General features: G+C 42.6%; 1 protein-coding gene across 1 annotated transcript; it reads left to right on the top strand.

The window, feature by feature from the left end:
* Positions 1–1,018: 1,018 nt before the first annotated feature.
* On the top strand, positions 1,019–15,446 carry LOC118375890 (follistatin-A). The gene is made up of 6 exons (XM_052479732.1): positions 1,019–1,287; positions 2,542–2,733; positions 3,335–3,553; positions 3,941–4,165; positions 10,259–10,489; positions 14,548–15,446. Exons 1-6 carry the CDS (start codon positions 1,194–1,196, stop codon positions 14,637–14,639), a joined length of 1,053 nt encoding a protein of 350 aa, XP_052335692.1. The 5' UTR covers positions 1,019–1,193; the 3' UTR covers positions 14,640–15,446.
* The last annotated feature ends 7,842 nt before the right edge of the window (positions 15,447–23,288 follow it).

Genomic DNA, 23,288 nt, shown 5'->3' with positions numbered 1-23,288 from the left:
TTCGGGAAAAAGCGTTGTTTTTTTCGGTGGTTTTCGGAAAAAGACTTACTGGCTACAACATAGAGTCGTTACATAATTAGCTTCGTTACAAACATCCCTAGGTGCACTTGTCTTGACAAGCCAGTTGTATAACCAACAGGCTGCAGAAGAGGTGTTCCGTGTTCCATGGACGATAGCTGATGTTCTAGCCTAGTCTAGCCTACATAGATATTATTTAAATGTCATACTCTCCGTCACACTGAGGACTATTCAAAAACAGGGTTAGTTATATTTATCAGCTTGACCTGACAGAGAAACTCAAAACAACTGCCTCATCTAATATTATCATCCCTTCCTGTATGTACTCTGACATTTATTATTGGTAGGCAGCATGGACAGGTCATTCCAATAGACTAGTTAAAAGATTAACAAGGTTATCTGCAGTTGTCGGGAAAAAACACAATATCCATGGTAACCGAGTCATCTGAAGTTGGGGAATTGCCGGCCCGTAGACTTGATTCATAGGTTACATATAGGTCATATTAATATTAGCGTGGCAATTCTTTAACATTATAATTACAGTAGGTGTTATTACTATTATAATTAAACATGTTTGGTGTTAGTAGTGCTAGTTTCAGTAGGCCTAGTATAAATAGTTTATGGTTGCCGTAATATATACTTTTATTTTGCCATCAAAGTAGGGATGAAATTGAATTTATTTAATTAATTGAGGTCACACTGAAATAAACCAGGTCATATACATTAACAGCTGGTAGATGCTGGTCCTGCTATTCTTCTTATTATTGCTGTGTCTTGTTGCTCCTCTATTGTTAAAAAAATATATATATATATTATTGACTTAGAACACGACAAAAAGCAAGTAATCTGCCATCAAGTGTACTTTTATGACACTATTTTTGGTCAGACATAGAAAATTGCGACTATAGATGTCACCTGATTAGGATTGAAATATTTTTTTTTTGGCGGGGGGGGACATCCCTCTCTCCCTCTCCCCTCCCCCACGGACCAGAAGACCGCCTACCACAGATAGACGACCCGAGACCCCTTATAGATTTAAAAAGAGACGCTGCATTCTCAGACTGACATTCATTCAGCACTCACTGCCACCTTTTTAAACAGATTTACTCTGTTCGCTTAGCTGCTAGTGTCAATACCCGATACCTTGTTCAGTTCACTTCGTCTCCAGCAGCACCATGCTCAGGATGCTACAGAAACTCCGTCTCCAGCCAGGGATGATTATATTATTGATATGGCTCTGTCATTTCATGGAAGATCAAAAAGTACAAGGTACATTATTATTATATTTTATTTTCCAAATCTTTTCGATTCCCCCAACCCCCCCCCCCCCCTAAAAAAAACTTTTACTGCAAAGTGTATCCTATTCTGTCTGCGTCTTGATGTGAATTGTAACCGTGTCAGAATTTCCAGTGTTCCGAACGTTTCAAAGAGAGTTCTTCTACATTCTTTCCATTTGGTTTGAAATGGCTCACTATCAGATTGACTGTACTAAACAGGTGCCAGTAGGGTCGTTTAAACGAGATGTTATTGCAAGTTTTTTTTTTCTAGCCCACACGATCAAGGCACATGGAATGGCATTTTTAGATGGATTTCTGTTCCACTTGCTCTCCAAGTCTGTAATACTTGGACATTTTTGTTAGTTTCACGGATTGCCATATCACCAGTCCGCTACGGTCAATATGATGGGACGCATCAGTGTGGTGTGGCTGTATACACAGTTAACTCTAAACTGAGATAGAGTTGGAGACGGTGCATGGCGGAGAAAAATGCTTGAAATTTGTGAGCACATATTATTTGACCCATAGAATGTTGTTTATGTGCGTTGCAACCAACCCATTTCCGATCTATTTGTCATATGGAGATCGGTACTACCTTCATTAGTGTTACATTGATCATGATTTGAATACAGTTTGCTGATAATGATGCTCATAAATTACATAATGACAAAATGTCCCTTAATTTTCTGCCGCTGAAATGAACGTCAACAATATAAACCGTTTTAAATGCACCCTTTAAAAAAAAAGTTACAAATTAGTCGTATTGGTCGGTGTCTATATGTGTCTTTGGGCAACGTGTTGTTTTGGTAGCTATTCGTAAAATGCTGCTATGACAGGTCTCGGTGTGATCTGCGTCCACGAATGCGAATTTCTCAAATATATTTGGAACAGATTTTACACAACCATGCGTATAGTTCGAGCATCAAAATTCAAGAATGTCAAGAATGGGCTACAGTTGTTCTGGACTGTTATAATCGGACACAGAATGGATAGGCAATATAACTAGATTGCTCCACTGTCTGCATTTTGAACATGAATAACTCAGTACTTTGTATACAGTTTTATCATACCGGCTCTCAGTATTGAACATTGTGACGGGATAACCAAGTGTTAAAATATTTTCATTACGATGGGAAAAAAAACACAAAAAAAACCTGACCCAGACACGTGTTGTGTCTGGGTCAGTAACTCAGCGCCTTGGCTTCAGACGTTAATACGACTGGGACGTTTTCATGTTTGTTTCCAGCTGGCAACTGCTGGTTACAGCAAGGGAAGAACGGGAGGTGTCAGGTGCTCTACGTGCCGGGTATGAGCCGAGAGGAGTGTTGTCGAAGCGGGAGGCTGGGGACGTCATGGACCGAGGAGGATGTACCCAACAGCACCTTGTTCCGGTGGATGATCTTTAACGGCGGAGCCCCTAACTGCATACCCTGCAAAGGTTCAAGTTTTATTAGTCGTATGTATGGGATACACGTTATGTATGGGATACACGTTATACAGTATACACCGAATGAACAAAATGTATGTATGGGATACACAGTGTTATATAGTATACACAGTCTAACAAAATGTATGTATGGGATACACAGTGTTATACAATATACACAGTCTAACAAAATGCTTTCTTTCAGGTTCCTTTTCCACAATGCAACAACAATAAGAACTAATACAATTTAAGAATAGGGACCATGAAGTACATGTGTCATAAATTATAATACACATTTTAGCATTAGTATAATACATGAAGGCACAATTTATAGTCCAATATTTACACGTGTTTTGGGGAAAGGGGGATTGGTGGAAATGGTTTAAACGGAGGGCTATTTAGAAATCATAGAGTCTGGTAGCAACAGTTGTGACTTGTGTATAAAACAATGTTACAAACTTCATTTTATATTTAAGTGGAAACTCAATTAGACTAATTTGTCGACACGTTTATTGTTTATTGACCTCGTTGCGTCTAAACATGGTCTATTCTCCACAGTTGTGTTTCATATCATTTAATAAACTTGATATATTGATATCTCTTCTCACTCCAGAAACGTGTGACAACGTGGACTGTGGACCCGGAAAGAGCTGCAAGATGAACCGGAGAAGTAAGCCGCGCTGCGTCTGTGCTCCAGACTGCGCCGAAGTCACCTGGAAAGGACCTGTCTGCGGGTCGGATGGAAAGACATACAAAGACGAGTGCGCGTTGCTCAAGTCCAAATGTAAAGTCCATCTGGACCTGGATGTGCAGTACCAGGGCAAATGCAAGAGTAAGTCCACCGGGCAGGCAGACCAAATGCATAAAAAAAAAATGACATCAGCTACTTATTCATATCCAATTCTTTGGAAACTTTTCCCATTATAATTAGTCTTTTGACCAATCACATCAGATCTAATTGGTCAAAAGACCAATTAGTGAAACAAAGATCAGAATTGGGCAGCCTGTCTAAAGGCAGCCAATGGGGATGCCTGTCTAAAGGCAGCCAATGGGGATGCCTGTCTAAAGGCAACCAATGGGATTCAGTCTGATTGCATTTTATTTGATCACAGTGACTAATGGTCGATTTACAGGTGTTTAATTAAGTAACATCTGGTTGGCTTGTTACTCTACTGATATTAAATCACCGTATTAATTTGACTCCCTTTCGTTCCGACAGAGACCTGCCGTGACGTCTTGTGCCCGGGAAGCTCCACTTGCGTCGTGGACCAGACAAATAGCGCGTACTGTGTGACCTGTAATCGGATCTGCCCTGAACAGACGTCACCGCAGCAGTTCCTGTGTGGCAACAACGGGATCATCTACACCAGCGCCTGCCATCTGAGGAGGGCGACATGTCTCCTGGGAACATCCATAGGAGTAGCATACCAGGGGAAATGCATCAGTAAGTAGTGTCTCCTGGGAACATCCATAGGAGTAGCATACCAGGGGAAATGCATCAGTCAGTAGTGTCTCCTGGGAACATCCATAGGAGTAGCATACCAGGGGAAATGCATCAGTAAGTAGTGTCTCCTGGGAACATCCATAGGAGTAGCATACCAGGGGAAATGCATCAGTAAGTAGTGTCTCCTGGGAACATCCATAGGAGTAGCATACCAGGGGAAATGCATCAGTCAGTAGTGTCTCCTGGAAACATCCATAGGAGTAGCATACCAGGGGAAATGCATCAGTAAGTAGTGTCTCCTGGGAACATCCATAGGAGTAGCATACCAGGGGAAATGCATCAGTCAGTAGTGTCTTCTGGGAACATCCATAGGAGTAGCATACCAGGGGAAATGCATCAGTAAGTAGTGTCTCCTGGGAACATCCATAGGAGTAGCATACCAGGGGAAATGCATCAGTAAGTAGTGTCTCCTGGGAACATCCATAGGAGTAGCATACCAGGGGAAATGCATCAGTAAGTAGTGTCTCCTGGGAACATCCATAGGAGTAGCATACCAGGGGAAATGCATCAGTAAGTAGTGTCTCCTGGGAACATCCATAGGAGTAGCATACCAGGGGAAATGCATCAGTAAGTAGTGTCTCCTGGGAACATCCATAGGAGTAGCATACCAGGGGAAATGCATCAGTAAGTAGTGTCTCCTGGGAACATCCATAGGAGTAGCATACCAGGGGAAATGCATCAGTAAGTAGTGTCTTCTGGACACATCCATAGGAGTAGCATACCAGGGGAAATGCATCAGTAAGTAGTGTCTTCTGGACACATCCATAGGAGTAGCATACCAGGGGAAATGCATCAGTAAGTAGTGTCTCCTGGGAACATCCATAGGAGTAGCATACCAGGGGAAATGCATCAGTCAGTAGTGTCTCCTGGGAACATCCATAGGAGTAGCATACCAGGGGAAATGCATCAGTAAGTAGTGTCTCCTGGGAACATCCATAGGAGTAGCATACCAGGGGAAATGCATCAGTCAGTAGTGTCTTCTGGACACATCCATAGGAGTAGCATACCAGGGGAAATGCATCAGTAAGTAGTGTCTCCTGGAAACATCCATAGGAGTAGCATACCAGGGGAAATGCATCAGTAAGTAGTGTCTCCTGGGAACATCCATAGGAGTAGCATACCAGGGGAAATGCATCAGTAAGTAGTGTCTCCTGGGAACATCCATAGGAGTAGCATACCAGGGGAAATGCATCAGTAAGTAGTGTCTCCTGGGAACATCCATAGGAGTAGCATACCAGGGGAAATGCATCAGTAAGTAGTGTCTCCTGGGAACATCCATAGGAGTAGCATACCAGGGGAAATGCATCAGTAAGTAGTGTCTCCTGGGAACATCCATAGGAGTAGCATACCAGGGGAAATGCATCAGTAAGTAGTGTCTCCTGGGAACATCCATAGGAGTAGCATACCAGGGGAAATGCATCAGTAAGTAGTGTCTTCTGGACACATCCATAGGAGTAGCATACCAGGGGAAATGCATCAGTAAGTAGTGTCTTCTGGACACATCCATAGGAGTAGCATACCAGGGGAAATGCATCAGTAAGTAGTGTCTCCTGGGAACATCCATAGGAGTAGCATACCAGGGGAAATGCATCAGTCAGTAGTGTCTCCTGGGAACATCCATAGGAGTAGCATACCAGGGGAAATGCATCAGTAAGTAGTGTCTCCTGGGAACATCCATAGGAGTAGCATACCAGGGGAAATGCATCAGTCAGTAGTGTCTTCTGGACACATCCATAGGAGTAGCATACCAGGGGAAATGCATCAGTAAGTAGTGTCTCCTGGAAACATCCATAGGAGTAGCATACCAGGGGAAATGCATCAGTAAGTAGTGTCTCCTGGGAACATCCATAGGAGTAGCATACCAGGGGAAATGCATCAGTAAGTAGTGTCTCCTGGGAACATCCATAGGAGTAGCATACCAGGGGAAATGCATCAGTAAGTAGTGTCTCCTGGGAACATCCATAGGAGTAGCATACCAGGGGAAATGCATCAGTAAGTAGTGTCTCCTGGGAACATCCATAGGAGTAGCATACCAGGGGAAATGCATCAGTCAGTAGTGTCTCCTGGACACATCCATAGGAGTAGCATACCAGGGGAAATGCATCAGTAAGTAGTGTCTCCTGGGAACATCCTTAGGAGTAGCATACCAGGGGAAATGCATCAGTAAGTAGTGTCTCCTGGGAACATCCATAGGAGTAGCATACCAGGGGAAATGCATCAGTAAGTAGTGTCTCCTGGGAACATCCATAGGAGTAGCATACCAGGGGAAATGCATCAGTAAGTAGTGTCTCCTGGGAACATCCATAGGAGTAGCATACCAGGGGAAATGCATCAGTAAGTAGTGTCTTCTGGACACATCCATAGGAGTAGCATCCCAGGGGAAATGCATCAGTAAGTAGTGTCTCCTGGGAACATCCATAGGAGTAGCATACCAGGGGAAATGCATCAGTAAGTAGTGTCTTCTGGACACATCCATAGGAGTAGCATACCAGGGGAAATGCATCAGTAAGTAGTGTCTCCTGGAAACATCCATAGGAGTAGCATACCAGGGGAAATGCATCAGTAAGTAGTGTCTCCTGGGAACATCCATAGGAGTAGCATACCAGGAGAAATGCATCAGTCAGTAGGCCTAAGCTTTTGAAACAACAGTATATAATTGGGCTTAGTCAGCCTGACCCCCCCCAAAAAAAAATAAAACTTTAGCCCCTACCCTCTAGACATGTAACCATATGGTTTACACATGTCCAATTCTTTAAGGCTGCGTTTACACAGGCAGCCAAATTCAGATATTTCACCACTAATTGGTCTTTTGAGCGATCAGATCAGATCTTTTTGCCAATAATTGGGCAAAATATCAGAATTGGGCTGCCTGTGTAAATGCAGCATAAGAGAACCACAAGTCTCTAACGGAAGGGGTTAAGGGGTTATTTCTGGACATGGCCTAAGTACTGTGGTCCCTCTTGGACACTCAAATCCGGCCCAACTCACACTGTACACCAGGGGTTGGAACCGGTTCAGGGAACAGAACCAAAAACTGTTTTTTTTAAATAGAACCGGTCTCGTTCCAGTACCAACACTTACTTCTTATCATTTAAAAAACCCGTTGATGACTAAACTCAAGAAAAGTTGCGCTATTTGTATTTAAGCAATATGATTGGCTGTTCATCCACTACGGCTCCAACGAATCACAGCACACACGAGCTGTCCAGAGCTGAGAGAAGCGTCCACCTATCTACTCACTGAACTTATTCATTTTAGGGAAAGAGATTTACAAAAGTAAACCAATAAGTGAACAGACTAGCAATACGTTGGCTACTGTTGCTAGTCTGCTAATTGACAGCTACAAAATACTCTTAATTATTAGTCTGGACTAACTTACTGTAGCCAGGTCCATATCGCTTTTGGAACGCAATTGTCTTAAAGGGGCAGGGTCCTATTTTACAACATTAAAATGAGTTACATTGTTAAATTATATGAAACTGCTTTTTTAATACACATAATAATAACCAAATGTAGCTTATAGCTGAATACAGATAGAAAGCCTGTCAACCTATAGTCTCTGCATGACCCCAATGCATTTAAAAACAGCACCACGTCTTGCATCAAGTTAATATTGGACCCTGTCATGGCCCAGAGCTTTACCTGACCAGATCATGAGATCAGAAAAAAACTCCAGGCCCCAGAAAAGACATACACCAACTTTTGAACCTGTTGTACCACCACTCCACAGGGCTTCAAGCCTCCTCCTGCACCCTCTCTCTCTATCTCCCAACCTGTTGTACCACCATTTCCCAGGGATTCAAGCCTCCTCCTGCACCCTCTCTCTCTATCTCCCAACCTGTTGTACCACCACTCCCCAGGGCTTCAAGCCTCCTCCTGCACCCTCTCTCTCTATCTCCCAACCTGTTGTACCACCAATCCCCAGGGCTTCAAGCCTCCTCCTGCATCCTCTCTCGCTATCTCCCAACCTGTTGTACCACCACTGCCCAGGGATTCAAGCCTCCTCCTGCATCCTCTCTCGCTATCTCCCAACCTGTTGTACCACCATTGCCCAGGGATTCAAACCTCCTCCTGCATCCTCTCTCGCTATCTCCCAACCTGTTGTACCACCACTGCCCAGGGATTCAAGCCTCCTCCTGCATCCTCTCTCGCTATCTCCCAACCTGTTGTACCACCATTGCCCAGGGATTCAAACCTCCTCCTGCACCCTCTCTCGCTATCTCCCAACCTGTTGTACCACCATTGCCCAGAGATTCAAACCTCCTCCTGCATCCGCTCTCGCTATCTCCCAACCTGTTGTACCACCACTCCCCAGGGCTTCAAGCCTCCTCCTGCACCCTCTCTCGCTATCTCTCAACCTGTTGTACCACCACTGCCCAGGGATTCAAGTCTCCTCCTGCATCCTCTCTCGCTATCTCCCAACCTGTTGTACCACCACTCCCCAGGGCTTCAAGCCTCCTCCTGCATCCTCTCGCTATCTCCCAACCTTTAACATTTCTGTCGCACCTCGCGCCTTACACTTGTCCATCACACATGTCAACAACTAGCTTGCCCGCTCTGGAGCTAAATGTAAAAGAAATATATATATATATATATATATATATATATATATATATATATATATATATATATATCACAGGTTAAAAAAAGGAACGATTTAATCCTGTACTTTTATTTTGTTCGAACCAGAATTGTATTATGCTGGTCGGAACAGTGGAACAGAATGGGAAGAAAATAGTGGTTCTGTTCCGAAGGGAATGTAGGCTTTACCATAGAAATGTAATCTATAGAAGGGATTTAGAGCCCCTAACCCTGGCAATCTGACTGGTAAACTCATGGGTATTCGTTCTAAACATTCTATTTCTATGGCCTGCACCTCGTAGGCTGATTCTCTTTGCCAGCATTTGAGTTGTTTTTAGTCCACTCTGCCAACATTCCACATAAATGGAGGTTCTCCAAACAGAGCCATTGAAGCTGTGGATGTTCAGTGTACCTGGGACTACTTTGTACTTGATACTGTTTAGAATATGATGGACATCTGATTGTTTCCTGAAGTTGGCAACATTACCCACAACACAGCTGAGGACGTTTTTCCTCCCCACTACAATGATACTTGACCACACATGAACTAACATAGGACATGACTCAATACGAGCCACTACGGTTACATGGTTATATGACCCACTACGGTTACATGGTTATATGACCCACTACGGTTACATGGTTATATGACTCAATACGACCCACTATGTTTACATGGTTATATGACCCACTACGGTTACATGGTTATATGACCCACTACGGTTACATGGTTATATGACTCAATACGACCCACTATGGTTACATGGTTATATGACCCACTACGGTTACATGGTTATATGACCCACTACGGTTACATGGTTATATGACCCACTACGGTTACATGGTTATATGACTCAATACATTTACATTACATTTAAGTCATTTAGCAGACTTACAAATTGGTGCATTCACCTTATGACATCCAGTGGAACAGCCACTTTACAATAGTGCATCTAAATCTTTTAAGGGGGGAGAAGGATTACTTTATCCTATCCTAGGTATTCCTTAAAGAGGTGGGGTTTCAGGTGTCTCCGACACACTATGGTTACATGGTGAAATGATTCACCACGACCCACTATGGTTACATGGTGAAATGATTCACCACGACCCACTATGGTTACATGGTGAAATGATTCACCACGACCCACTACGGTTACATGGTGAAATGATTCACCACGACCCACTAAGGTTACATGGTGAAATTATTCACCACGACCCACTACGGTTACATGGTTATATGACCCACTACGGTTACATGGTTATATGACCCACTACGGTTACATGGTTATATGACTCAATACGACCCACTATGGTTACATGGTGAAATGATTCACCACGACCCACTACGGTTACATGGTGAAATCATTCACATGGTGATATGTCAAGCAGCACCAACAAGGTGTCGGTCTGATAAGTTCTGTCTTTCTTCTCCTCTCCTCTCTCTGGCTCCAGAGGCCAAGTCGTGCGAGGACATCCACTGCAGTGTGGGGAAGAAGTGTCTGTGGGACGCCAGGATGAGCCGAGGCCGCTGCTCCCTCTGTGAGGAGGCGTGTCCAGAGAGCCGGATGGACGGGGCGGTGTGTGCCAGCGACAACACCACCTACCCCTCGGAGTGTGTTATGAAGCAGACTGCCTGCTCTCTGGGAACGCTTCTGGAGGTTAAGCATTCAGGATCTTGCAACTGTAAGTAATCACCACAGCAAAAGACAATTCCATGATCTTTCCCAACAATAATACCTCCCTCGTCTCGTCTTGAGTCCCCGCCCCTGCAAACTCCTACACCGCCCCCCACCCACCCGGCACAGCTCAGCACAGCTTAACGCATCTGAAAGGACTTGAGAATGGGAGAACTTGCATGATGTTGTCTGTGTTGCTGGCTTTTCTAACAAAAACAAAAAAAAAACATCTGCAAAAACAAAAGTAAAAGTATTTAAAAATATATATCTACAGTGGGGAGAACAAGTATTTGATACACTGCCGATTTTGCAGGTTTTCCTGCTTACAAAGCATGTAGAGGTCTGTAATTTTTTATCATAGGGTACACTATGGTACACATAGGTACACAAAAATCCAGAAAATCACATTGTATGATTTTTAAGAAATTAATTAGCATTTTATTGCATGACATAAGTATTTGATACATCAGAAAAGCATAACTTAATATTTGGTTCAGAAACCTTTGTTTGCAATTACAGAGATCATACGTTTCCTGTAGTTCTTGACCAGGTTTACACATACTGCAGCAGGGATTTTGGCCCACTCCTCCATATAGACCTTGTCCAGATCATTCAGGTTTCAGGGCTGTCGCTGGGCAATACGAACTTTCAGCTCCCTCCAAAGATTTTCTATTGGGTTCAGGTCTGTAGACTGGCTGGGCCACTCCAGGACCTTGAGATGCTTCTTACGGAGCCACTCCTTTAGTTGCCCTGGCTGTGTGTTTCGGGTCATTGTCATGCTGGAAGACACAGCCACGACCCATCTTCAATGCTCTTACTGAGGGAAGGAGGTTGTTGGCCAAGATCTCGCGATACATGGCCCCATCCATCCTCCCCTCAATACGGTCTTGGCCATTGTGGAGAGGTTGGAGTCTGTTTGATTGAGTGTGTGGACAGGTGTCTTTTATACTGGTAACAAGTTCAAACAGGTGCAGTTAATACAGGTAATGAGTGGAGAACAGGAGGGCTTCTTAAAGAAAAACTAACAGGTCTGTGAGAGCCGGAATTCTTACTGGTTGGTAGGTGATCTAATACTTATGTCATGCAATAAAATGCAAATTAATTACTTAAAAATCATACAATGTGATTTTCCAGATTTTTGTTTTAGATTCAGTCTCTCACAGTTGAAGTGTACCTATGATAAAAATGACAGACCTCTACATGCTTTGTAAGTAGGAAAACCTGCAAAATCGGCAGTGTATCAAATACTTGTTCTCCCCACTGTAGATATCAACAGGTTAAAGGACAGTTCAAAAGAGAAGTACTCTTTTTTTGGGGGGGTCGAGATGCTAACTCCATGAAAATAACAAGAGACTAACTTTTACAATTAGAACAGTGAAATGTTCAGTATTTAACATCTAGTTTGTGGTCATAATCTCACTTCCGTACATTTTTTTTTTGTTTTGTTTTATTTGTCATAGTTTTAATTGTATTTTTCATCTAGACAGACAGATAATGGTAATATCTTTACGGCTTCGACATTCCATGGTCACATTGCTAATTTTATGTTAATAATGCATTGTGTTTTTTTATTTTGGGGTGTAATCAATCAATTCAAAATAGACTGGGTCTGTAATGGTATAACACTCTGCTATAACATGTCACATAGAGTCAGAATGAAAACACACACCACTCTGCTATAACATGTAATATAGAGTCAGAATGAAAACACACACCACTCTGCTATAACATGTCACATAGAGTCAGAATGAAAACACACACCACTCTGCTATAACATGTAATATAGAGTCAGAATGAAAACACACACCACTCTGCTATAACATGTAATATAGAGTCAGAATGAAAACACACACCACTCTGCTATAACATGTAATATAGAGTCAGAATGAAAACACACACCACTCTGCTATAACATGTAATATAGAGTCAGAATGAAAACACACACCACTCTGCTATAACATGTAATATAGAGTCAGAATGAAAACACACACCACTCTGCTATAACATGTAATATAGAGTCAGAATGAAAACACACACCACTCTGCTATAACATGTAATATAGAGTCAGAATGAAAACACACACCACTCTGCTATAACATGTCACATAGAGTCAGAATGAAAACACACACCACTCTGCTATAACATGTAATATAGAGTCAGAATGAAAACACACACCACTCTGCTATAACATGTAATATAGAGTCAGAATGAAAACACACACCACTCTGCTATAACATGTCACATAGAGTCAGAATGAAAACACACACCACTCTGCTATAACATGTCACATAGAGTCAGAATGAAAACACACACCACTCTGCTATAACATGTCACATAGAGTCAGAATGAAAACACACACCACTCTGCTATAACATGTCACATAGAGTCAGAATGAAAACACACACCACTCTGCTATAACATGTCACATAGAGTCAGAATGAAAACACACACCACTCTGCTATAACATGTAATATAGAGTCAGAATGAAAACACACACCACTCTGCTATAACATGTCACATAGAGTCAGAATGAAAACACACACCACTCTGCTATAACATGTAATATAGAGTCAGAATGAAAACACACACCAGTTGCATACATTCATATAAGTGCATAAGGTGATTGTAAAATTGGTGCCGATTTATCTAAAATTATTTAAATTGAACCTCACCACATAGACTACCTATTTCTACCAAGATTCTACCTGCTCACTAAACTGGGGCTATACCTGCCTTCAAATTGTCCCAAAATAGCCTCAAAGAAATGGTAGAAGTTAAATTCTAAGTCGCTATATGTCAAAGAATGTCTGATGAAATAATTTTATTTTCATCCTGATGAATAAATCTGGATATCTTCCACTAAACTACATGATTATATATGATGTTCGACTGACTACATTTCCTCCACTACACTACATGATTATATGATGTTCGACTGACTACATTTCCTCCACTAAACTACATGATTATATGATGTTCGACTGACTACATTTCCTCCACTAAACTACATGATTATATGATGTTCGACTGACTACATTTCCTCCACTAAACTACATGATCATATGATGTTCGACTGACTACATTTCCTCCACTACACTACATGATTATATGATGTTCGACTGACTACATTTCCTCCACTAAACTACATGATTATATGATGTTCGACTGACTACATTTCTTCCACTAAACTACATGATTATATGATGTTCGACTGACTACATTTCCTCCACTAAACTACATGATTATATGATGTTCGACTGACTACATTTCTTCCACTAAACTACATGATTATATGATGTTCGACTGACTACATTTCCTCCACTATAAACTACATGATTATATGATGTTCGACTGACTACATTTCCTCCACTACACTACATGATTATATGATGTTCGACTGACTACTTTAATGTAAATGTGCCTTATTAAGGTACATGTAGATTACAACTTCTTTTAAATGACCTTTGCCATGATCACCTCATGAAAGAAGCATTTACCCTATAAGCAGAAGTAGCAGCTTGCAGAAAAACGTTATCTTATTTCTCCTCAGTCACTTTCTTCTTGTAGAAAATTAACACGTGTTCTATCCATCTATCTGTACTTACTGCTGTGTGTGCTGGAATGTAATGAATGTTGTCTATCGGAATATATGTATATATAAAAACAAATCCCTTTTTGGATTTGATGAGGCTCGTTTTGTATTGTTGCCTTTTACATTTCCAATTGGCCTGGCTCATGTCCTGCTCGATAGGTCATAGGTCAAACTGCTGTGCCCCCAGAGAAACACTCCACCCAATGGCAGCCACTGTACTGTGTCTGAGACAAAAGGAGACTTTTTTTTTTAAATAAAGAAGAGAAAGGCATTGAATACCTCACCCCCCCCCCCCCCACACGCCAAGTCCCGTCTCGTCCCTGAAACATGCCAACACCACCACACTTTCCTGTGGCTTTGTGCAAGGAGTGGGGGGGGGGGGGGCTTTTGAGAACCTTCACTGAATATTGTTCTGCTGCGTTGCTGTCGTGCTCTTTATTCATACACCGGCTATCATATATTCTCCCATCTAGCCATAACAGAAGACCGTGAAGAAGAGGAGGAGGAGCAAGAAGATCAGGACTACATGGTTCACATCCATCTGTCCCCCTCATTGGATGGATAGACTGTCTATCATATCCACATGCTCTCCTTATTGGTTGGATAGGCTGTCTATCATATCCACATGCTCTCCTTATTGGTTGGATAAGCTGTCTATCATATCCACATGCTCTCCTTATTGGTTGGATAAGCTGTCTATCATATCCACATGCTCTCCTTATTGGTTGGATAAGCTGTCTATCATATCCACATGCTCTCCTTATTGGTTGGATAAGCTGTCTATCATATCCACATGCTCTCCTTATTGGTTGGATAAGCTGTCTATCATATCCACATGCTCTCCTTATTGGTTGGATAGGCTGTCTATCTACCTGCCTGGTCTCCACCGAAGGGAACAGTCCTAGGGCCAGGTCTCATGTTGTCCATACTGTACAGTACATATGTATATGCTTATTTATACATATTGTTCAGTTCTGCAAGATGTTTTATTTATACTGTGTTTTGTGTTATATTTTTTACAAATAATTTATACATTTACAATGTTCAGGATTACTGTTATTGTTACCACTAGTTTCTATTGGTGTTGTCGTTGTCCTGTTTGTTTTCTTCCCTTCCTTCCTTCCTTCCGTCCTTCCTTCCTTCCTTCATTTTTTATTTTTGATATATAATGAAGAAAACGATATTTCTCCAAAGAGAAGCAGTGTTATTTATTGAGTGAAGTATCTCCATACTGTAAGCTGTAGTGGACTCTCGTGACTCCCTGTGCTGTACTAACCTACCTATGTTCAAAGTGTTAGATATCTCTATCACAGATGTTTATCATTCACACATCAATGCATCAATGCTTTAGCCTACCGTGTGTTTATTTATGGGGGGGAATCTGATCTGTCAATCATTCATGTACAGAAATGTTTCTGCTTTTTTGTTTTTTTGTTTAACCCATTATTATAACTCGCTAAAGGGACAGTTGTTAGGGGTCAAATCTATTTTAATTCCAATGCGTTTTCAGGAAGTAAATCCAAATTTTAAAAAATGTTCCTCATTGAAGAGAATTGGAATTTCAGTGTACTTACTGAATTGAAATGGAATTGAAATGGAATTGAAATTTACATTTTACATTTAAGTCATTTAGCAGACGCTCTTATCCAGAGCGACTTACAAATGGAATTGAATTCCCACTTGGTTATGAATGAAGCCTTTAGTTACTCCCTCCCCTACAATGTGTTTACCCAATGGAGATGTCTGTCTAACCAAAACATCACCCAGTAGCAGTATTTTTTTTATTTTACATGTTAAGAACAGATATGTTTTTTTGTGTGTGTGTGTGTGTGTGTGTGTGGGGGGGCAACACTTGATTTTTGTCACAAGATGTGCCATTAACATTTGTGTGCTGCCAATGTTGTGCTCCATGTTCTCACCTGACTAAAATGCTATACACACATACACATACACTGTATTACACCTCATCACTTTGCTTTTCTCATACTGCCCTTGTTCTTCTCAGAATGCATTTTCATTGTTAACAAGAGAAATACAAAATTCTGTTATAAGTATATAGTTATTTTTTATTTTTTAATGTAAATGTCATATGTACATACAGAAAGTCTGATGGTATTTGTACAGATATGAAAAGTAAAACAATAAAAAATGTTTTTTTTTTTCCCTTTACATGTTTGTTGTTTCTGACTCGTAAAGGAGACTGAAATCTCACTGTCTTTGATATACAAACGTATTAGATATTTTAAAAATCACTGACACCAAAACACCAAAAAAGTATTTCACCAAACAATTCAACACTGTGATATGCAGTATACATTGATCTATCTATATCTTGGGCCATTAAGAAATTACATTAACTACAAGCCCTATGAAATGTGTCCCCATAGAAGTATTGAGTAACAACAGCTGATTCCAGAGTATTGTCTGTTGTTTATTGGTACAGTAATGCTATTTAAGGCAGAATGATCTCAAGTAGGAGTGCTGATCTGAGATCAGTCTATAATGTTAAATCATAGCTAATACGATCGTATGGACTGATCCTAGATCAGCACTCCTACCTAATCTGATACATGTGCCTAGATCAAACAGATGCTTTGTTGTTTATATTATACTAAGAGGTCTGTAAGAGGTTTGTCCTAGCCAGATGAATCATGGGGTTGATCCTAGCCAGATGAATCATGGTGTTGATCCTAGCCAGATGAATCATGGTGTTGATCCTAGCCAGCTGAATCATGGGGTTGACCCTAGCCAGCTGAATCATGGTGTTGATCCTAGCCAGCTGAATATTGGTGTTGATCCTAGCCAGCTGAATCATGGTGTTGATCCTAGCCAGCTGAATCATGGTGTTGATCCTAGCCAGCTGAATCATGGTGTTGATCCTAGCCAGCTGAATCATGGTGTTGATCCTAGCCAGCTGAATCATGGTGTTGATCCTAGCCAGCTGAATCATGGGGTTGATCCTAGCCAGCTGAATCATGGGGTTGACCCTGGCCAGATGAATCATGGTGTTGATCCTAGCCAGCTGAATCATGGGGTTGATCCTAGCCAGATGAATCATGGTGTTGATCCTAGCCAGCTGAATCATGGTGTTGATCCTAGCCAGATGAATCATGGGGTTGATCCTAGCCAGATGAATCATGGTGTTGATCCTAGCCAGCTGAATCATGGTGTTGATCCTAGCCAGCTGAATCATGGGGTTGATCCTAGCCAGCTGAATCATGGGGTTGACCCTGGCCAGATGAATCATGGTGTTGATCCTAGCCAGCTGAATCATGGGGTTGATCCTAGCCAGATGAATCATGGGGTTGATCCTAGCCAGATGAATCATGGTGTTGATCCTAGCCAGCTGAATCATGGGGTTGATCCTAGCCAGATGAATCATGGTGTTGATCCTAGCCAGCTGAATCATGGTGTTGGTCCTAGCCAGATGAATCATGGTGTTGATCCTAGCCAGCTGAATCATGGGGTTGATCCTAGCCAGCTGAATCATGGGGTTGACCCTGGCCAGATGAATCATGGTGTTGATCCTAGCCAGCTGAATCATGGGGTTGATCCTAGCCAGATGAATCATGGTGTTGATCCTAGCCAGCTGAATCATGGGGTTGATCCTAGCCAGATGAATCATGGTGTTGATCCTAGCCAGATGAATCATGGGGTTGATCCTAGCCAGCTGAATCATGGTGTTGATCCTAGCCAGATGAATCATGGGGTTTGTCCTAGCCAGATGAATCATGGTGTTGATCCTAGCCAGATGAATCATGGGGTTGATCCTAGCCAGCTGAATCATGGGGTTGATCCTAGCCAGATGAATCATGGTGTTGATCCAAGCCAGCTGAATCATGGGGTTGATTCTAGCCAGCTGAATCATGGGGTTGATCCTAGCCAGCTGAATCATGGGGTTGATCCTAGCCAGCTGAATCATGGGGTTGATCCTAGCCAGCTGAATCATGGTGTTGATCCTAGCCAGCTGAATCATGGTGTTGATCCTAGCCAGCTGAATCATGGTGTTGATCCTAGCCAGATGAATCATGGTGTTGATCCTAGCCAGCTGAATCATGGGGTTTGTCCTAGCCAGCTGAATCATGGGGTTGATCCTAGCCAGCTGAATCATGGGTTTGATCCTAGCCAGCTGAATCATGGTGTTGATACTTGCCAGATGAATCATGGTGTTGATCCTAGCCAGATGAATCATGGGGTTTGTCCTTGCCAGCTGAATCATGGGGTTTGTCCTAGCCAGATGAATCATGGGGTGTTGTCCTAGCCAGATGAATCATAATAATTTAATATATGCCATTTAGCAGACGCTTTTATCTAGCCAGACTTACAGTCATGTGTGCATACAGCTGAATCATGGGGTTGAGGAGCAGCCAGATGAATCATGGGGTTTGTCCTTGCCAGCTGAATCATGGGGTTTGTCCTAGCCAGATGAATCATGGGGTTTGTCCTAGCCAGATGGATCATGGTGTTGGTCCTAGCCAGCTGAATCATGGGGTTGATCCTAGCCAGCTGAATCATGGGGTTGATCCTAGCCAGATGAATCATGGGGTTGATCCTAGCCAGCTGAATCATGGGGTTGATCCTAGCCAGCTGAATCATGGGGTTGATCCTAGCCAGCTGAATCATGGGGTTGATCCTAGCCAGCTGAATCATGGGGTTGATCCTAGCCAGATGAATCATGGGGTTGATCCTAGCCAGATGAATCATGGGGTTGATCCTAGCCAGATGAATCATGGGGTTGATCCTAGCCAGATGAATCATGGGGTTGATCCTAGCCAGATGAATCATGGGGTTGATCCTAGCCAGCTGAATCATGGGGTTGATCCTAGCCAGATGAATCATGGGGTTGATCCTAGCCAGATGAATCATGGGGTTGATCCTAGCCAGATGAATCATGGTGTTGATCCTAGCCAGATGAATCATGGGGTTGATCCTAGCCAGATGAATCATGGGGTTGATCCTAGCCATCCCAACCGTGAAGCACGGCGGTGGCAGCATCATGTTGTGGGGGTGCTTTGCTGCAGGAGGGACTGGTGCACTTCACAAAATAGATGGCTTCATGAGGAAGAAAAATTATTCGGATATATTGAAGCAACATCGTTCAGGAAGTCAAGACATCGTTGAGGAAGTTGAAGCTTGGCCGCAAATGGGTCTTCCAAATGGACAATGACCACAAGCATACTTCCGAAGTTGAGGCAAAATGGCTTAAGGACAACAAAGTCAAGGTATTGGAGTGGCCATCACGAAGCCCTGATCTCAATCCTACAGAAAATGTGTGGGCAGAACAGAAAAAGCATGTGCGAGCAAGGAGGCCTACAAACCTGACTCAGTTACACCAGCTCTGTCAGGAGGAATGGGACAAAATTCACTCAACTTATTGTGGGAAGCTTGTGGAAGGCTATCCCAAACGTTTGACTCAAGTCACACAAATTAAAGACAATGCTACCAAATATTGAGAGTATGTAAACTTCTGACCCACTGGGAATGTGACAAAGAAATCAAAGCTGAAATAAATAAATATCTCTACTATTATTCTGACATTTCACATTCTTAAAATAAAGTGGTGATCCTAACTGACCTAAGACAGGGAAGTTTTACCAGAATTAAATGTCAGGAATTGTGAAAAACTGAGTTTAAATGAATTTGGATACGGTGTATGTAATCTTCTGACTTCATCTGTGTGTGTGTATATATATATATATATATATATATATATATATATATATATATATATATATATATATATAGTATATAATCAATAGTTTGGGGTCACTTAGAAATGTCCTTGTTTTTGATAGAAAAGCAATTTTGTTGTCCATTTCTTAACATCAAATTTATCAGAAATAAAGTATAGACATTGTTAATGTTGTAAATGAGTATTGTAGCTGGAAACAGCAGATTTTTTTATGGAACATCTACATAGGTGTACAGAGGCCCATTATCATTAATCATCACTCCTGTGTTCCAATGGCACGTTGCGTTAGCTAATCCAAGTTTATCATTTTAAAGGGCTAATTAATCATTAGAAAACCCTTTTGAAATTATGTTAGCACAGCTGAAAACTGTTGTACTGATTAAAGAAGCAATATAACTACACTTTTTTAGACATGTATCTGGAGCATCAGCATTTGTGGGTTCGAATACAGGCTCAAAATGGCCAGAAACATAGAACTTTCTTCTGAAACTCGTCAGTCTATTCTTGTTCTGAGAAATGAAAGCTATTCCATGTGAGAAATTGCCCAGAAACTGAAGATCTTGTACAACGCTGTGTACTACTTACTTACCGTAACTTCAGAAATCCCCAGAATGCCTCAGGCTGCCTTCACTACTTGTTTTATTTGTGCAGTTCTGCTCTTATGTGGAGCAGTCATAATGATTGCCTTACACTTCAAGGCCAAGAAGTCTACACAATCTACTACCATTGTTTTCTCTGTAGTCGAGCATTTCTGCTCGCATATCACATTAGCATTCGGCTGAGGTTCCACCGGTCTCCTCGGAGCGGCCACTAGCTGTTGTATACGGAGCATTTTGAGCACTAGCTTTGTTATTCACATCCTGAACAGCCTCAACATAGGATAGATACATTGTTTGTAGCTTTAATAATAATAATAATAATAATAATATATAATATAATATGCCATTTAGCAGACGCTTTTATCCAAAGTGACTTACAGTCATGTGTGCATACATTCTACGTATGGGTGGTCCCGGGAATCGAACCCACTACCCTGGCGTTACAAGCGCCATGCTCTACCAACTGAGCTACAGAACCAGCTTTCTGTTGTACTTCACATCCTGCATATGCTGCACTATGTCCCCCGTCACAGTTACAACATTTACCATTAGCACACATTTCTCGTTGATCCCCACCACACTTTGCACATCTCATTTTACCTTTGGACACCTTAGCAACATGCCTCGTCCGTTGGCACCTAAAGCACCGAAGTGGAGGCGGCACATACTCTCTAGCAGGATAACTGAGTGATCCTACCCCAATTCGTGCAGATTCCCTTCAAATTGTAACAGTACAGTTGTAGTCTTTCTGCTCTTCCTCCTTTCAGAGAAGCCTTAACTTCTTCCATTGTAATTTCCACTGGAGGAGGCACACATCCTCTCCGTTTAGACATATCCCCGGGAATGTGACATTTCACCCGATCCCCCCCATTGGGTGTGCAATTTCAAAAACTTTCTTATGCTGGATTTTACTACTTGCAATGATCAGGACCTTCCCATAACCCATCGACATGGCACCCTTAATCTCTTCTCTAATTAAAAAAAAAAAATGTATGCTAAGGGTTGAACTACTTTCTTGCTGGCTCTGAGAACGACAGATTTCTACCTTGTCAACTCGGGGGTTTTTAAACTTGCAACCTTCCGATTACTAGTCCAACGCTCTAACCACTAGGCTACCCTGCCGCTAAGGGTTGAACTACTTTCTTGCTGGCTCTGGGAACACTGCCACTGCCTTTATAACCTTCTACTCTGACCTGTGTGTCCAGGGTGGTCCTTTTAAAAGTATACTCTCTGTACTACTCGTTGTTTCCCCTGCAGTATTCATCCCTCATTGTGATTTCTCTTAATCCCGATCCTCCTATTCTCAACAGGTGTAAATTGCAGATCATCACTGGTTTCATCATCGTTATCTATTGTCCTAACGCTGCCCTCTGAATTGTCCGTCATGCCGACCCCCGTCACAGTTATGCAACAAACAAACAGCTTGTTCCCACTTTTCGACCACCACCGACGATGAATTGGCTTCCTAGTCGTCGCCGTCTTCTTCTTCTTTAGGATTTGTTTTGGCGGCTCATGTCCAACTTTTAGGCGTATACACCGCCACCTACTGTACTGGTGTGTGAGGCCATTCACGGCCTACCTACATTCTCCCCTATGCAACCCTGTCTACTGCAGACCATCGGTCTGAGAGGACAGAAAACTACCACTCAACACCACCTTGTCCCCTATGTAACCCTGACTACTGCAGACCATCGGTCTGAGAGGACAGAAAACTACCACTCAACACCACCTTGTCCCCTATGTAACCCTGACTACTGCAGACCATCGGTCTGAGAGGACAGAAAACTACCACTCAACACCACCTTGTCCCCTATGTAACCCTGTCTACTGCAGACCATCGGTCTGAGAGGACAGAAAACTACCACTCAACACCACCTTGTCCCCTATGTAACCCTGTCTACTGCAGACCATCGGTCTGAGAGGACAGAAAACTACCACTCAACACCACCTTGTCCCCTATGTAACCCTGACTACTGCAGACCATCGGTCTGAGAGGACAGAAAACTACCACTCAACACCACCTTGTCCCCTATGTAACCCTGTCTACTGCAGACCATCGGTCTGAGAGGACAGAAAACTACCACTCAACACCACCTTGTCCCCTATGTAACCCTGTCTACTGCAGACCATCGGTCTGAGAGGACAGAAAACTACCACTGCAGACCAACACCACCTTGTCCCCTATGTAACCCTGTCTACTGCAGACCATCGGTCTGAGAGGACAGAAAACTACCACTCAACACCACCTTGTCCCCTATGTAACCCTGTCTACTGCAGACCATCGGTCTGAGAGGACAGAAAACTACCACTCAACACCACCTTGTCCCCTATGTAACCCTGACTACTGCAGACCATCGGTCTGAGAGGACAGAAAACTACCACTCAACACCACCTTGTCCCCTATGTAACCCTGACTACTGCAGACCATCGGTCTGAGAGGACAGAAAACTACCACTCAACACCACCTTGTCCCCTATGTAACCCTGTCTACTGCAGACCATCGGTCTGAGAGGACAGAAAACTACCACTCAACACCACCTTGTCCCCTATGTAACCCTGTCTACTGCAGACCATCGATCTGAGAGGACAGAAAACTACCACTCAACACCACCTTGTCCCCTATGTAACCCTGTCTACTGCAGACCATCGGTCTGAGAGGACAGAAAACTACCACTCAACACCACCTTGTCCCCTATGTAACCCTGTCTACTGCAGACCATCGGTCTGAGAGGACAGAAAACTACCACTCAACACCACCTTGTCCCCTATGTAACCCTGTCTACTGCAGACCATCGGTCTGAGAGGACAGAAAACTACCACTCAACACCACCTTGTCCCCTATGTAACCCTGTCTACTGCAGACCATCGATCTGAGAGGACAGAAAACTACCACTCAACACCACCTTGTCCCCTATGTAACCCT

This window comes from Oncorhynchus keta, chromosome 25, assembly GCF_023373465.1.
Source record: "Oncorhynchus keta strain PuntledgeMale-10-30-2019 chromosome 25, Oket_V2, whole genome shotgun sequence".
NCBI classification, from domain to species: domain Eukaryota; kingdom Metazoa; phylum Chordata; class Actinopteri; order Salmoniformes; family Salmonidae; genus Oncorhynchus; species Oncorhynchus keta.
This window is presented reverse-complemented; position numbering and strand designations above follow the sequence as displayed.

Coding starts and splice junctions, on each gene's coding strand:
- LOC118375890 (XM_052479732.1), top strand. CDS start 1,194: ATGCTCAGGATGCTACAGAAACTCCGTCTCCAGCCAGGGATGATTATA. Junction 2,734..3,334: donor TAACTGCATACCCTGCAAAG/GTTCAAGTTTTA, acceptor TTCTCACTCCAG/AAACGTGTGACAACGTGGAC. Junction 10,490..14,547: donor GCATTCAGGATCTTGCAACT/GTAAGTAATCAC, acceptor TCTCCCATCTAG/CCATAACAGAAGACCGTGAA.